Source organism: Gavialis gangeticus, unplaced genomic scaffold (assembly GCF_001723915.1).
Source record: "Gavialis gangeticus isolate Ggan-Ray unplaced genomic scaffold, GavGan_comp1, whole genome shotgun sequence".
Classification (NCBI taxonomy): Eukaryota; Metazoa; Chordata; order Crocodylia; family Gavialidae; genus Gavialis; species Gavialis gangeticus.
In genome coordinates, this window is record NW_017728992.1 from 199,384,627 (window position 1) to 199,402,269 (window position 17,643).

Below are 17,643 nucleotides of genomic sequence, written 5' to 3' on the forward strand. Positions count from 1 at the left end.
GCCTCCCAACAGTAAGTACTGTTGAGATGGTTTGGATCCAGAGCACCTCTTTGCTTCAGGCCCATCTCTGTTTCTTGTATTTCTACAACCCTGTATTATAAATAGGACTTTGAAAATACAGCACGTTCCAAGGGAGAGTTTGCTTTCACTGGCTTTCTTATACAGTACGTCTCATACATATGGCATCTTTTAAAAAGGTAATGAGCTTGGAAGAACTCTGATCGTCTAGAATGGCTCCGCACTGGTCACACAGTACTCGTATTCCCGAAGTCAGTAGTAACAGTGAAACTTGGATGTCTCCTGCAGGATGGAAAGGCTGAATGACCTTTGAGCCCAGCCCCAATCTTCCACTTGTTACTTGTTCAAATAGCCACCTTCATCTTTTCTTCCAGGTTGCCCCTCAGGTTTGGAAGGAGCTCCCTGTAAACATCTGCAAAGCCCTATCCTTATCGTCCTTCAATTCCTCCTTAAAATGCTATTTAGCTGTGATGCTTACAAAATATTTGACAACAGCTTGTTAGAAGGGATGCTGAGAGATCTGATTACCATGCTGACCAGTGCAGGCCTCACTGTTTCTTTGCATTCCCCCATCTGTCTTTATCCATCTGCTGTCTTCTCTTGTCTTTTGTGTCTATTATATGCTATTTGCCATGGGGACCATCTTTTGGTCCGGCGTTTGTATAGCACTCAACACAAGGCTTTGATCCTTGAGTGAGACTCTCCAATGCTGCAATCACGGTAATAGTTTAGGTGAGTTATGGAACTGGGTATATTTACTCCAGCCTCTCAAAAGTTTGCGTAAGGCAGAAGATAAAAATGCCTCCTCCAATCCACGTTCACTCGTCCACTATCAGGGAGGCTGGGGCACATTAACCAATGCTAGTGGCTACTGAAATAGAAATACTAATTTTGTGGCTATGAGACAGAACCAGCAGCTATTCTTACAGAGGCAGTCCATGCACAATTAGGACTGAGTACAGAAACCAACAATGTTTGATGGTTAAATTTCCACTGGAAAAAAGGGTCCAACATTGTAACAAAAATCTCCAAACCAATTCTTGACCAGCTCTTCAGACAAGTTGGGAAATGAAGAGCAAGGACACAGGTGTCACCCCCCTCAAGTCTTTCCGTTCTACCCGGACAGAAAGAGGCAGGAAGGACAACTGCCCCAGTCAGGTATTGTGTTCCCCCAGGTGAAGTTATCCCACGTGTCCTCTACACAGTGTATCAACGGAGTAAACTGGAAGTAAAAAGAAACAGGGGAGGCAAAAATGGTGGCTGTTCTTAAAGGCGTTGCCTGAGACATCCACTTTCCCTCTTAAGTACTCATTGTACGTATGGATACATGTACTGGCTTACATAGGAGACTATAAGATTAAGAAAGGTCCTTTGAAAATCTGACACAAAATAGAAAAAGGTGGAAGTTATTTCCATTATAATCAAAACGCAAGTTCCTCCTAGAAACACAAACCTGGAAGCCTGCAGCCTTATGCTCAAGCTCAGAGTGTCATTGCAGGAACAGAAAAAAATCCCGCGTTTTCTCTCCTCGTAAAGTTAATGAGCATAGAAGAACAGCAAACGGACAGACAATTAAAAATCCCCAGCTAGTGCTGGGGTTATATCTATTTCTGCCTAACCTAAAATTTGCAAGCTGTGATTCATTAAAGCCAAGGAGAAAGTTGCCTAATATGTCAAATCAGCAAATTCTAGCATTATAATTGAAATGGTATCATAAAAATATATAACGGTTGATTTTAAAACCCCACACAGAAATGTAAAGCTGGAATGACACACATCCCTTATTTCACAGACAAAGTTCTTGAAATGTATTCAGGGGAAGAGGAGAGGGGAACCAAAAAAAATGCTCACTAGGCATAATGTTCAAAATAATCATCAGGAAATTTTCATGCCATGGGACTTTTTTGTACATTGTATATAAAGATATGCTCATGCCATCCCTTTTGGGCTGCCGGTGAATAATGGGCAAACCAGCTGTTGCAGCATTGAAATGAATCAGGGAAAGCAGCAACGCAGTGACAAAAAAGAACGTAAATGGCAGCATTCTCAATTAAATATAACAGGACTCTCCAGAGCCAGCACAGCAACCTACTGGCGTCCACCTCCAATGATTTTCACAGCCATCTTAGTGCTGCAAGACAGTGACTCTTGGAGAATCCCTTTCCAGCTACCGCTTCCTAGTTACAACGGCAGTACTTGATGCAAGAAATAAAATCTATAGCCTCAAAGTGGAAAGCACGGTCATATTTACTCTATACAGTCACTAATCACTGCAGAATTTACAGTTTTTCCTCATCTGCCCAAGCCTGAACAGACCGTTGGAGTAACGTTTTCAACATTAGGAACTAATGGTTTATTATTAAAAAGGAAACAAATAGGTTATTATATTCAACCCTGGATTTTCTGCTGGAGGGAAGTCCCAAATAGGTCCAGCACAATTTTTGGCCATATTCACAATCTGTAATGTTGGGCACGTGCAAGTTGATACAACCATTAGATGGAATCGCCACATGGAAATAGCCAGGAGCCACCGTCCTAGAGCAGCTGACATTGCTTATGAAAGGAAAAACAGGTCAGAGCCATTTCACTGCTGTTCCAAACAAGAGACAACAGGCCAAATTCAGCCTGAACGTCCAGCATGTACAACCTCAGGCATGGGTGGATCTAGGATTTTGAAAAAGTGGGGTACAGATCATGTGGGCAACCATCACATATAACAAAACGCATTTTGCTCAAGTTAAAAAGAAACTAGAAACTTTATTAACATGCTAGGGGCCTTGGGCTATATTATTCAGTGTGACATTGAAACAAAAACAAATATAACTTTGGAAGGTGCACCAATTAGCTATGTCATGTATAGAAACACAACAAACTAGACGAAAATCATCAAAAGACATTTCATTAGTCCTGTAGTCATTAGAATTAAATGTACATGCGGTATTATGATCCCAGCACTCGTTCCTGCCCAGGGCAGGGGGTCGGACTTGATGATCTGTTCAGGTCCCTTCCGACCCTAGAAACTATGAAACTACATTTCTTTCAGACTCATAAAACACAATCTAGCCTTCCTGGGCATCTTGGCAGTGCCTTCGGGAAAGTTATTTCCACACATAAGTTCATGGCTTTAGCTAGAGTTAAAAACAGCCTTCAGGGCTGTGGCATAAGAGCCACATTACCTGGGAAAGCTAACAGACAGCAGGATTGCAGAAAACAAGGCTAGCTTGATTGGTGGCACCACTCAAGGCCATGAAAAAGGAGAGAGGGTTGTTAATGCCTGTGGAATGGAGATTCCTACCTGAAGGAATCAAATTATAATGAGCCTGGATTTCAACGGACTCCCTCACTTACACCTGAATAGAAAGTTTGGGTGGAGCAGGAATCAAAAGAGGTACAACTGCCCCACTGCAGCCCCCTGGACCCACCCCTGACCTCAGGGACCACTGTGGAATTGCAGCAGATGGAAACGGGAGCACAGTCTGATCCATTTGCCCCGAAAGACTGAACTAAGGGGGAACAGAATGAGACTGGGCCACTTTAAAGAGCATTTGGCCTGTCTACAAAGATGTTTAGTCAACTCCGCTCTGTCTTCTTTGCAGAGAAATTTGTATGCGAAAGGCCCAAACCCAAATCTGCGCTGAAGGATATAGGCTTCTTGAACAACAACGCAACGTTTAGGCAGCACTTTCCACTGAAACTGCTACACTTACAGCATCTGTCATTACCAATTGCACCATTAATAATTAGCAGGCACTGCCCTAAATATTATGAACTGCTGCAGCATCCTTTTACCCCATCTCAAAGCAGCTGGGAAGTGCAAAGACCATTACCCTGCATGTACAGGAAAAGTGCATTGAGAGAGGCTTCTGAGGGCAATTAAAATAAATGGCATTGGGCCTATTCCTCCTTTTACTCACATTGGTGCAAATCAGAGTAACTTCATTGAAACTAGTAAAGCTGTACCCCTACCAAACTGGTGTAAATACAGTGAGAATGAGGCCACTTGGGGCCTACAACATTGCTGATATTCAAAGAGTGACGTCTCCTTTGCCACTAGCCATTTTAGTTCTTGTTGCACTTCTATATTAAAAGGAAGATGAATTAACTTTTTTTACCTGAGGTCCAGGCAGGCCATCGACTCCCGAGACCCCCATGTCGCCCTTCTTGCCCTGTGCATTCAACAGAGAAGTCAATGTTAGAATCCAGCACTGGACATGGCTTCACAGACTTTTGTTCCAACACATGTAGACCAACAAAACACAGGGAGGTACTAGACGGATAAGTTAAAAACCTCAGGCCAGAGTCTAGCCAGGGCTTGTAGGTGCAACTCTTAGTGATTTCACTACCTCTGTGTAATCCTAAACCATACTACTCTTGGCCTGTCCAACTATGATAGCACCAGCTAGAGTTGCAAAACAATGACCCTGTGGCAACATTTCTGTTTTCAGTTGAAGTCACTCCATAAGTTGATGAAAAGATCCTGCGTTAAAATGCATACTCACCATGCAATGACAGAGAAGTCCTGCTTCTCTCATGTTCATGGTCTCTGTTCATTAGTGGAAAAGGCTAACAATTATTGGACAGGCACTTGGCCTTACCACACCTGCCCTTCCCTCTCGAATATAAGGGAAAGGCAGTACAACATGCGATGCCTTGTGCCCACACCTCGTCTGGGAGAGGGTTGCAGAGTTTGGGAACATAGGCAGCTGGGAGAGGTGAAGGCACAACAGTGACTATAACCAAGTCAGATAGGGCAAAGACATCATGAGATACTAAAGTGACATCACGAGATATTAAATTCAGATCAGAGCCTAATCAATCTGGCAGCAGAAATTCCTCCCCAGTCTGATTCCACCACTGGTTTTCTGTTGCCAGGGTCCAAAGTGATCACACATTCAACCCCAAGCCATTCAGATCAACCGATTCTACTTAAAAGCAAACAAAAATATCAATTGCCAATGGCCCCATCCTAAAATACAACAAAGCTAAGCTGTGAAATGCTGAGATCTATTTATACAGGGATATATTATTGGTAAAGCATGTCCTTAAGCAGAATTTCCCCTCCTTCCACTGTTTTGTAGAAAGCTATGTGCCCACCATCTCCTGCCATCACCCCAGAGGTGGCTACAGTCCAGCTGTGCTGAATCTGTGAAATTTGTTAGGGTTTTTGACACCCTTTGAAAAAACAACATTTCAGAAAACTACAATGCTCTCTTGTTTTCCAGGGTCTAACGCTAGGCATCTTATAACATTAATAAGCCCTCTATATTCAAATAATACTTTGAGCATAATGCATGAGCAAAGGCCTCCTATATTTAATACAATTTTACTTGTCAGACAGGTATGTGTGTCAGAAGACTCTCTCAGTTATGTCCAACAGGATTCCCCGGCTGCTGCCATTAAAAAGTTTTCTCTGAATTTTGGCAAGCCTGCAGATAGACGAGGGTAGGGAAATAAAGGCACCTTGGAAATCTTCCCCCCAAAATGTGCATTCTGCTATTACATCCATGCTGGATGCACAAACACACACATACACAGATGCACACACACTCACACACAAAGGGCAAGACATGCTTATCTGGCTACAGAACTTTAAAAGCCAAGAGCATACATGCATGTCTGTTATTCCCTCTTAGATCTAGGAAGAGCATTTGAATTCAGTTTTTCCCTTCCTTGTGCACTGGAGACATAAAAAAACCAAACACTCCAGTTTTTAGGGATGTTCCTTGTATTTAATAAGACAATCAGCACTATACTACACTCATTCCAGAACAATAAGGTGCTTTTATATGTGCCCCACTCTGTCCCAGAAACATAATTTGTACATTCCTGCTAATAAAAGACAGTCTTGCTTCTACAATAGACTTCTCAAACCAGAAATATGCATTGATTTTCAATGGGATCACTAGATTCCCTTATCTGAAGAGCTACAGAAATGTCTGGGCGCTCACAGAAATGAGATGCTTCGAACCAAGCTCAGCCTGGTCTTCAAGAGGCAAACCTCACTGCTGCTGCTTCTGGCACAGAAGACACTGCACAGGAGCCTCTGTGAAGCACCACTGTGTGAGGGGAGCAAACCGCAGCCTGGGGAGAGCACAGAGATGAGGGATGCTCTCGCACATCTGTTAGGGAGCGCCACGCTCCCAGGGCTCTGAGCACACAGGTGCACAGTGGAGATTCGGCTTGCAGAGCTCAGGGGAGGCAAGTGTGGAGAAAGGCGGCTTGGTGAACTGGACTAAAGGCAGGAGACATGCCTTCATTTCTCAGTTCAGCCAGACACTTCCCGTGTGGCATCAAACAAGTCATTCAACATCTGGGGACTCTGTTTTCCATCTGCAACATGCAGGAAATATGTCCACAACCCAGGCACACTGTAAGCAGGAAATCAATAAGATCAGGGAGGAACTCAGATGCCATGGCTGTGAGTATCATATAAATATCTAAATGAGAGGTAAAATCAGTCTAAAATGTGGTTCTCTTCTTAGGCAGGTTATCATAATTAAAGAAACTTCGTCTGATTGGACAAAGTGATTTGCCATCTACCCTTATGCCTAAACACTAGGCAGAGCACTGCGATGCAGGGTATACAGTAGAAAAAGATTTAGGTGTTTGATGAAGCAACGCTCTCTTTTGTTTGCACTAAATTCTGTCCGGGGGGGTACACGTGGTTTCTATTTGATGGGTATGGAAGATGGAAATCTTCCAAAATTTGCTGCTTTTTTTTTTTTGCGACCGAAAAACAGCAGGGGAAAAAACCTGAGAAGAATTGCCCATATTTTCACTGCGTTTCATTCTATCTTCTTCTAGTGGGACTGGGTGGATCAGAAGACAGAATCTACCCCTTTGCTTATTTTTCTCATAATAATACAATTAAGACCTGTCAAACCCTACAAAAATTAAAGCTGCACTTTAAAAAGCAATTAGCAGGCCCTGCTGTACCAGGAGGAGTTAATATAGCCAGCCTTGGATCCATACCAGAGCCAAGAGGCTGTGCTAACCATTCAGATACGTGCCATATGTTCTCTCTCCCAATGTTTCCTGTTTCCTGCACCTCTAACGTCAAACAAGATCATTTTTCAACTAGCCGTTGCACAAGCCGACTGCCTATGACCGCCTGGGGTTGCCAGACATACCCCACAACACCCACATCACAACATGAATCAGCCGTTGTGCCACAAATCGGAAATACTCATTTGGCCATCTGGTGGAAAGGAAGTCAGCCTCGAATGTGCCTATTAGACATTTGGAAGAGTAAAACAAAACACAAATGCAGGAAGTGCTTAAAATGGCTTGCAGATTGGCTATTCCCCACTCCTGCAGCGTAAAGCAACAGCAATACCATACCTGTCTTGATTTTCAACACTGACTGGAGAGGCAACACGTCTGGTTCCAAATATCTCCACCCAGTTGCACACCCCAGCATGGCAATGACATCCCACATTGCTCACCTGCCTCCATAAGGAACCTGCAAATTTACAATCAAGGGGCACTGAGCTGAGCACAGTGTGTGTCCGGATGTAAAGGAAAAAGCAGGTTTCCACGTGGGATGTAGACGGTAGCCACATGAACTGCTTAACCTCCATTTTCTCTTAATACTACACGGCATTAAACTCTGCATGCAGTGCCAGCATGGGTGCAAGCACCAGCCATGGTTTTTCTGGGCTAGATCATCCTAGCCTACCTACACCGCTCTGGAGGAAATACAGCATTGGGGGTTATGTCAGCACCAAACTCAACGCACCACTGAATCTCACTTAAACCTGCCAATAAGGCTTAGCGGGTGTGTAGACCTTGTGTTGGCTCTCCATGCACAGGTAGATTTCAATGCTTTAAATCACGGAGGAGGAGGGAGGGCTTTCAGCTGCCAGCTTCTTCTCCCAACTCACTGGCAACCCAGCCCCCAACCCCATGACTTGGGGGAGCAAGGAACACGTTACACCTTGCTCCTCTGCCAACATGGCTCAGAAGCAAAGGAAGAAGCAGATGCTTGGCTTGCAATGAAAAATATACAGTACAAGGTTTTATTTCCATACAAATGGCAGGCCAGGCTGATTTGTAGCTGCTACCAGGAGAGCAAAAGGAGCCTGCCCTTTCATTAGACCCAAAGCTGCAAAACCTTAGTGTCTTCAAAACAACAAAATCCCTTAGAGCAGCATATAATTTAGACCGATAAGAGAGGCTGCAAGACTAATTTTTCTCCTGGGTAGGGGAAAAGATTTTGGCCACTCATGGTTTAGCCAAACTCAAAATACAACAGAATTGCACTGTCATGTAACAGCCTGTCTGGAAGGTACCGAGGACAGTCTCTGGGAGAAATTATACCTAAGAGAGTAAAACTCAGAGAAATGTCACATCACCTAATAATACTTGAGAAAGAACCAGCAATTATGCTCTGTTGCTTATAGCAAGACTCATTTAAGTGCATATAAGTGTGACTATGTGAAAGGTATGTTATTTGCCTTCAACAGCAACTTGAATAATAGCACAGTTAAAAATACGTGTTTTATTAGGAATGAATATATTTACCTCGCTGGCAATTACAGCTTTGCTCTTGATTTAATCTAGGCTATCGATCATGCTATTGCTCTTTTTTACTCATCTGCCTGCATTTCAATTCCTGCACTGTTTGGTTAACTAGCTTTTGCAAGGAGGCACGAGGCTGTTTTGCATAGCCCAATGCCCCACAATGAGTACAAGGTTATTCAGAAAGCAGTTATCTTTGGGGAGAGTACTTAGGCCACAGAGGAGTTTGGGTTCTGGTTTGCTAGGAGAAGACTTTAATAAATTATAGAACAAGGCCATTTCTAACTCACTGTGCAACACACTGATCCCAAGTCTCAGGACACCCAGTTAATTCCTAATGGCCAAGTTCACCCCTAACAGAACCACTACCTTCGCTAATGCTACACCAGAAATGCAATTGGCCCAGGTGTAAATGTAGGAATCCTAATTTAGAAGATGTAGATTATCATAAATAGAGACAATTTGGGGTTGTATAAGGACTGAAGGGAATGCAAGTGTATTTTTGCATGCTCTGCCCCTAGTATAGGACTATAGCAGAGAGGCCAAAAGGGATGCAGCAGTGGGCAGCAGTATCGTTTGGGCTCCCATGAGACTCTGAAGCCGTGGGTCTTTTGCAAAGCTGGGTCTGTGTTTGACAACAATACATTTTGCCATCTTAAAATATGCCCCATATCACACTTTGTGACGTGCAACAGAATGAAGACCAGCCACTTGGAGCAGCACTGGCGGGGATGCGACGCCAGAGGAGAATGAACTACTGGAAGACAGAGCAACATAGGATTGCCCCTGCCGCCACCTTGCAAGAATGAGACCAAAGGACCCATATGCCTTGTGAAACCCCAGCCTGCCTGTGGGCAGCCTTCCTGAGCTGCACAGTCTCTCTCTGCTGCTAGGACCTGCTCCCGCTGGTTGCATTGAGGAGGGCTGCTCACGTCAGAAGGACATAAATGCATCCCCAAGGGAAAAACAATAAGAAAGGTGATGTTATCCTCCAGGTTGAAGCAGCAGTAATAGGGACTGAGGTCATAGGGCTGTTGTGGAAGTCCCTCTTGGTCAAAGGCAAAGGGAAGGACGGGCACAAGCCAAGAGAACCTGGCTCCAGTCCTGCCTTGGACATCCTGAGATGAGAACAACTGTCCTTACCCTGAAAACCTCCTCTCCCTATGCCAACTGAACAGGGGCACAAGCATTTGTGCCCCATCTGGTTAACAAATAAAGGTGCCCAGCTTGGGTGGAAGTCCCAGCTTGCTGTTTCCTGCTGTCCCGGCAGGGGCAACGGGGACAACACACCAACTGCCAACATCAGCTCTGGACAGACCCAGGTGTGGATCCGAGCCAGGGCTGCTGGGGGATGATGCCGACAAATACCCAATTGTCGGCACTGCTTCAGACAGCCCCAGGTTTCCAATCGGATCTAGGGCTACCCAGACTGGGGTGGGCAATCACCTGACCCAGGGCTGTCTGGACAGGCTCAAGGCAGCCCCAGCGTCTGGGACAGAACTGGCCCTTGCCTTATCTGCAGGATGAGCTGGGGGCGGCCTGCTAGTGGCACAATTCGGGATCTGAAGAATTGCATGCTCCCAATCACTGCGCTTTCAGCCATCACCATGTATAACTGGCATGACAAGACGCATGCTTTTTGGGATGAGGCATCACATTTCTTAGCTCTTAAATGCACCATTACTTGCTCATCTGCCAGAGGCCTGGATCCTAGGCAGCTGTGAACATACTTCAAAACCCTTTGTGCTCAGGGCTAAATTCCTCCACGGTCTGCAGCTTTTTACCCACCACCTGCACCTCCTGAGTCTATTAAACAAAGTGGAGTATCTGTACCAAACACTCCTGTCGTATGTCCAAGTCATCCAAACATTATGTCGCTTCAATCTTGCAACTCCAGCCACAGGCAAAATACAGTTGGGGGACAAACCTCTTCCCTCATCTTTGACTCCAGGGGAAAAGAAAGGAATATAAACAACCTGCAGTAAATTCATGCTCTCTGAATTTTATCCCTTTCAATGCAATTGCAGTAAGATCAGCAGAGATGCTGCTGCATACAGTTCAAAGGTCTTCAAAGGACAGATGGAAATAACACAGCTCTGCTACTCCCACTGTGCAGTCTAGATATGAGGATATCGGGGCAGAAAGGTAGTCTTTGGCTGCCAGGAGCACACAGACACTTGGAAGCTGGTGACTAATGAGACAAACATATCAGTGTGGCTTGGTCGAGGCTCGGATGATTATTTACCGGTCCCATGAGAGGATCAAAGCTATCACTGAGATGAGGCTTCAGATGAGCATCTCAGCTGGAAGGAAGAGCTCAAGGGCAATTTCCACAAATGCCAGTAAAAGGCCTTTCATTACAGGAGAGTAAAAGACACTAGCAGATAAATGCCAACAGCTGATCGGTCACACTAGCTCACACTCACCCCAGGCAGTGTGCTGTGGCTGAGGCTCCCCCCTTTTAAGCAGATCTCATCAACCTGCTTGTGACAGCTGCTCTTCATAACAATCAACCTGGTAATATGCGGTTATGCCAAACTGGGGCCCTGGGGATCGCTGGGGTGTGCGTGCGTAGGAGTGATTTTGAATGAATTTGTTGAATTTCCCTCTGGTGCAACTCAACTCAATTCAGCTGAGCACGGTGCTCCCTCACCCTCAAACTCCTTGCCGTGCCGAGGAAACTATCTGCCTGTATCCCCGTGACACGGTGCACTACCCTCGCCCCTCAGCACTGGATTTGCTCCGGGGCAGATGTAGGGCAGGTGATGCCTGACCAAAGCTAGAGTCCCAGTTGGGACAGACTTGTAAACCTGCATATATTCCTTAAAACCAACTCTAAGCCAAATGAGACCATGCTTCTTGCATGCTAAATCCCTTGTCCTCTCTCTGTTTGCAGCACAGGACAACTCCAGGCATTCAATTATAAACCTACCTTCACGTTACATCACTCGCTGCATAACCCTACCCTACTGGTCAGTGGCTTGGGTCACACAGTCATTCCCTGTAGGTGGCTGCAAAGAGGTCAGCAAAAGCTGATGTATTGCATAGCAAAGGCACCTCTAAAAGGGGTTCAGCTCAGAGACTTTCAATACGAAGGTACTGAAAATAAAGATATGCTTACAGTGGATGTTACCACTTAGAAGCTACAAGAAACCTTCTGTGGGTGACTTAGAAAATGCACGTCCCTCTCGACCATGCGCGCACACACACATAGAGGGTAGGGGTGTAATTGTAGGCCCTGAGATCTGCTGGGCATGCAGCATGTCCTTTCCTTGTTTCCTCAGGGGCCACAAAGTGGGTTTGAAAGGGGCTGTGCCTCCATCCTTCCAGGTGCACCCAACCTGGCTGGCCTGGGTCCCTTGGATACCTACAGCCAGTGACAAACTCACTTGAATAAGGCCAGTTTCTCTAATCCCATGTTAAGAAATTACAACTGAGGCCCTTTCTTTTCATAGCAATGTAAACAGTACCCCTAACAAATGGGCCGTCACTACTAATCCCATTCTTCGGCAGCAGTGCTATACTATCCTTGCTTCAGTATGAGTAAGAGCAGCAGCCTTGGCCCTACATACGTTTTACATCTCCTCCTCTTCTCTCAGTCCTTCTGAAATGTCTGATGCTGTTTCTGCTGCTACAGCTGCTGCCAGTGGCACTCACCCGACGATAAATCATCATCTGATGAAGTCTCACACATTGCAAAGGAGGTATCACCGCGTCTCACCGAGAAACTCAGCTGGATAGGGCCAAACTTTCACTCTGTTCTTTTGTTGCCCCAGCTTTCACAACTCCAGTGCATAAGGAATGAACTCCTGCAAGAACTATTTCATCCTACTCCATTCTGGGCCATTTGCATGACAGCTACCTAAACATCAGAGGCTTACCAAGAACTCTTGTAGGATGGATCTATCTTCTTATATTGTTAAGCTCTCCAGGCAGGGCTGTCTGTCTCCTACACTGGAGGTTTGCACTAGGAGGCTGGCTAAGCACTGGTTAGGGGTGATTTAGCAGTAGCATCCCTACAGTCATGTAAAGGGCTGGGGACCAAATGACCCTCAAGGTCCCTTTGAACCCTACGATTCTGTGTGTTTATCCAGTGCCTGACACAATAGCTCCGGTCATAAGTGAGGCCTCTAGAGCAGCCGTTCCCGAACTCTGACAGATTGTGCACCGCCAATTTAAAATGATACAACCTTAAGTGCCACCAGCAAATTTTAGTCTTATAAAGGCATTATAATAAATCTGTTAACCCATACCACTGACAGGTTGTCTGCATACCACTAGTGGTACCCCCGCCACAGACCGCTACTCTAGAGAATAGTACAATGATTACTACAATTGCTTTAGAGCAGACCTCTCCTGCATGGTGTCAGGGTCCTATAGAGTTATATAACTTCACAGGACTGCTGACGCGCATGCTTAGGCCAGGCGTCATCCCTGTCTTGTGTTATTTGCCCCTGTGAAAAGAGAGTGCCAAATAGGTGCAAAATGTAACCAAACCCTTGGTTCAGGAGCCTCCATCATTAAACCAGCTGAGGATATGGCTGCAGACTATTGGTGTCTTTCACACACTCTGCTTGTTCAAACGTGATAACAGAAGGTGCAAGGTCAGGGTGAAATGGGCCCTGCAAACATCTGTGCCCTGCTGAACAAAATGGGAGGTTATCCATAGACTTCAATAGGGCATGGATTTCACTTGTCCTTTTCTTTTCTCCGCTCTTCCCAGGAGCAGATCAGATTTTCAGAAACTTGAGTGCACTGCCCTTGGCATTGTATTCTCATCATCCTCTCCCACGCTCCTAGAGCAGGAAAAGTGTCTTTCTCTTACTGTTTTTCCTAGAAATTCTCCACCTGCAAACACTCTGGCTTGGCCGGGATGTTCATTCCAGACATGTCCAAAGAGAACAGCCAGCACCCGGGTTGAAAATGATATCATCTGCAAACCTCAGGGTATTACGCCCAGAACCATCACATGCATCTGTTCTCATCACTGCCACCTTCCATTCATACTTACAAAGGGCTCTCACATTAAAGCTCTCCTAAAAGGCATGTTTTGCAGTTGTTTTGGCTGTTTGCTCAGCCCTGCCCTCCACCTTCTGGTTGGAGACTGGAAAAGGGGGTTGTTTTACTAATGAATGCAGCAGACAGAGGCCTGCTTTGGACACCGTACAGATAATGCAGGCATCTGTCTGCTGCATTCATTAGTAACACCACCTCTTAGCCCACATATTCCAGCTGTGCCTAAAAGGTCCAGCTGCCTCTAAAGCCTCAGTGCACATAGTACCAAAGTGTACCTATACATGTGCTTTGGGTTGGGCGGGGACATTTTAATTAGAGAGGCCATGCTCATTAAAACACTGAAACGTCTTGTGTTTTCGGCGTCCCAGATTTCAAAATGGCCACGGGGGTGCTTTAACTAAAGCTCATTCAACAAGCTTTAGTTCAAGTGCCCCCACTGCCATTTGGAAACACAAAATGCTGAATACATAAGACTCTGCAACATGCTGGATTAATGGAGACGGCTCTGATGAGTCAGGATACATCAGAGCACGTGTACAGGCACCCAAAGAGGTCCTCATCTACACAGACAAAGAAGAGAAGAAAGGGAGGTACAGGTTGGTCAAGTCAAGGTGACCCAACAGGTCATTAGTGGAACTAGGAACAGGCCCCAGGTGTCCCGGTGACCCGATTCCCAATCCAGGGTGCTGCCCATTAGACCACAGGTCACTAAATACCATTTTGGAGGTGATCCCAGCCCCTTCACAGTCATTTAAATTTGGGCTGGACAATCACAACCCAGACACAGGTGGTAGCACATGGGATCAGAAACCTGAGCCCGGAGCCAAAAGCCAGGACAGGGTGACAACCAGGGTGTGAAGCTAGAAGTCAAGCCAGAGTTAGATGATAGGGGGCGGGGAGGGATGAGTGACGATGAGGAGCCACAATCAGAAAAGCATGACTCAAGTCAGAGCCAGAAAGCCAGAGTCAGTAGCCAGTGCTCACACCAGGCTCAGAAACTGAGAGCCAGTCAGGAGCAAGCCAAGGGTCAGAAGCCAGACGACAGCAAGACTAGGGAGCAAGAGCAGGGACCAGAGCCAAGGCAAGGTCCTGAGATTAGGATGAGAGGAGATGCACTGTGCAGACACCTTCCTGGAGCCTGTCTCCTGCCTTGAAGGCTGTGAATGGGGCAGTCTGTTTCCTGGATGTATCTCGGTCAGTGCTTGGGTGCCTGATGGACGACTTCCACAGACAGACCACAATTCATCACAGAGACAAAAAACTTGAACAGTCAGGATAAAGAAAAGTCTGCTCTGGCATTTTAGCCTCTATGGTTTTAGGCATTTGCACAGAGTAGTAAGCACAGTCTGCATGTTTTGCAAGGATTAGGGAATGTCTATACTAATGCTATCATATCCATCTGCTATAATCTCCACATGCTTTCCTGGATCCCCTTTTAAATTGAAAAAAATACCAATCCACCTAAGTTTCTCAATAACTAATAAAACGTCCTTCCCTAAGGGGTTTGATAGCTAGGCACAATAGAGTAGCCAGGGAAACATTCAAACACAGTAGGTATTTGATGACAGCTCTAATCAACTGGTCATTAGTGCCAGCATTTTGTGTCATGCCACAGACCCTGATGTATCATGGTCCTTTACTCCACTGATACCGTCTATTAATCTTACTGGAGAAGCAATGTTTCAAGACAGGCTTTAAAACCGGGACAATGCAGAACATGTCATCTCATAAATAAAGCATAGCACAGTAATTTGCTGAAGAGGTAGGGCGCTATTTCGTAAAGCACTGGAGGAAAGGAGAGATAAAGGAAGAATCCTTGTCCATTAAAACATTAACCTGCTCTTGCGTATGCCATCTTTCTCAAGAGAGGACCCAAAAGGTCAGGATTATGGTTCAATTATGTGATGAAGCTGGTCATCTGCAGAAAGCCTGCTATGGAAGAATAGTCTCTTCCCTTTAATTTTTTCCCTTAGACTGTAGAGTGATTTCATGTCCCTTTAATAGCTTTGCTGGAGAACTAAGTGCCAGGTATACTAGGAAAAAATGCCCCTCGGTGTTATTTACCATGTACTACATGACCGAGTCCTTGGATCTGGACAGATGGCACTTTTACAATAGTGGAGTTTACACTGATTTTGTATCCTGAATGAGTCCACATCAGGATGCAGAGTGGACAAGCTGCTATTCCAATGTAGATGCTCATAGTGAGTATTGTCATAACAGCTACCCCAGGCTGGGAGCAGGCAGATGACACCTGTACCAGTGAAACTTAAGCCAGTGCCATTGTCTTTTTGTGAGTTTGAGTAAGTTATAGCAGCACAGGGATTTATAGAAGTATGCTTGTGCTATCTGTCCAAGCCCTTGTGATTGCCATGAAAGACTGGCTCATCAAATGCCACAGTGACAGCACGCAGACTGGAGTGCCCATCTGCAAAGTGGTTAAATATGTATTTTGCTTCCAGCCTTGGACTGGAAAGGATGCTTCTCACATCACTAGGGCCAAAACAAGGACGCAGGTAGGGGTGGGGGGCAAAGCCTTCCTGTGACAGGATCAATCATGCCTGCTGCAGTGTTACATTGCAACAGCATGTGGATAAATCCAGCTGTTACTGAGTCACTGCAAACCTCAGCTCGACAATAGAGAAATGGGCTATGCGCTTTGTGCAGCCTCTAGAGCGGGGGTGTCAAACTCACCCTATGCGCTGGCCCAGATCTGGACCATGGAGTTGCTTGTGGGCCAGACCCATGGGGCAAGCAGCAGCTGTGGTGGCGAGGCTACTGATGGAGCCAGTGGGGCCAGGAACTGAAAGTCAATAGCTGCATGATGCCACATTGGCACCAGGGTAAGCAGCCAGAGGCCAACTGGTGAGCATGGTTGTGTCGGTGCAGCCTTCAACTGCCTGCCAGCTGCTGAGAGCCATATTCAGTGCTGCTGAGGTCCCAATTCAGTGGCAGACCCTAATTTTCCCTGGCCCTTCAGTAGCCTGGAAGACCGCACGTGTGACCACTCCTCCTCTAGAGAATAAGCTACAAATCTACAAGCACATGAAGGAACTAGGAGGAAATAGAAAGTGTTATATTTATAGGGCTAAATCCTACAAGTGAGTTTGACTGATTTGGCACTGCCTTGCTGGATTACATATACACGCCTAGGTGGTAGAGCAGCATAATTTCCCATCAGACATCCTATCCTAACCCTGCAGCCATCAATTCAAAGTTAGCCACTGACTTCAGTGCAAGAACCTCCTGCAAATTATCTTGTTATGCATACACATGTGCAAGACAGGCATACACCCTGCACACCTGAATTGCTGCCAGAGAACAGGGAGATCAACATATGTGTATATGTATATTCACCAGTTTTTTCAGAGGTCAAAAGTTTTAAGCATTCAATGGGACTCATCAGTTAGAAGTCAAAAACATTGTTTCTTAATGAAACAAAACACAATTTTCCCAAGCATTTTAATACCCCAGAGCACTTCTCTTAGGCTTAGGGTTTGTAAAAGCTTTTACAAGGAAAAAAAAAATAAAAACATTGGTCAAGCTTGACCCAAAAGCATCGCTCTAAAAGACAAATGCTATTGAGAGATACAGTCAGAACTATTTTAAACTGCAGATGTACAATACATGAGCTAAAGCAGCATTTCTCAACCCCTGGGTCATGACCCAAAAGTGGGTTGCAAGAATAGATGAAAGGGTCATGAACAAACTTTAAAAATGGATTTTCTTTTAAAGGACAAAATGTGGGAAACCACAGGTTTTCCCTTGCAGGCTGTCACAGTTCCAGCCTGCAAGGGGATATTTGCACCCGCCCCTTCCCCACACACTGGTGGGCTGGGGCCTGGGGGCAGTGGGCTGGGAGTGAGGGACACTAAGTCAGGACTGGTCATCAATGTTTCCAAATGGATCCTGGTACAAAAAAGGCTGAGAATCACTGATCTAAAGCACATCCATATAGTTACTTCCAGTATACTGCTATGTAACAGAAATCCACCTTTGTATGTTAACTTCCTCCCCCACTCCACTTCAGCTACCTGAAGCCTGCAAAGAGGATGGAGCTGGACTGTTCTCACTGGGGGCAGATGATAG

At 45.6% G+C, this 17,643-nt stretch overlaps 1 protein-coding gene across 1 annotated transcript in view; it reads right to left on the minus strand.

The window, feature by feature from the left end:
* The window catches only part of COL22A1 (collagen type XXII alpha 1 chain), a 381,540-nt gene that overhangs the window by 104,810 nt on the left and 259,087 nt on the right, over window positions 1-17,643 (minus strand). The window contains exon 24 of the mRNA XM_019528200.1: window positions 4,131-4,184. Within this exon, the coding sequence (XP_019383745.1) occupies window positions 4,131-4,184 (54 nt within the window). The remainder of the gene's footprint in view (window positions 1-4,130; window positions 4,185-17,643) is intronic.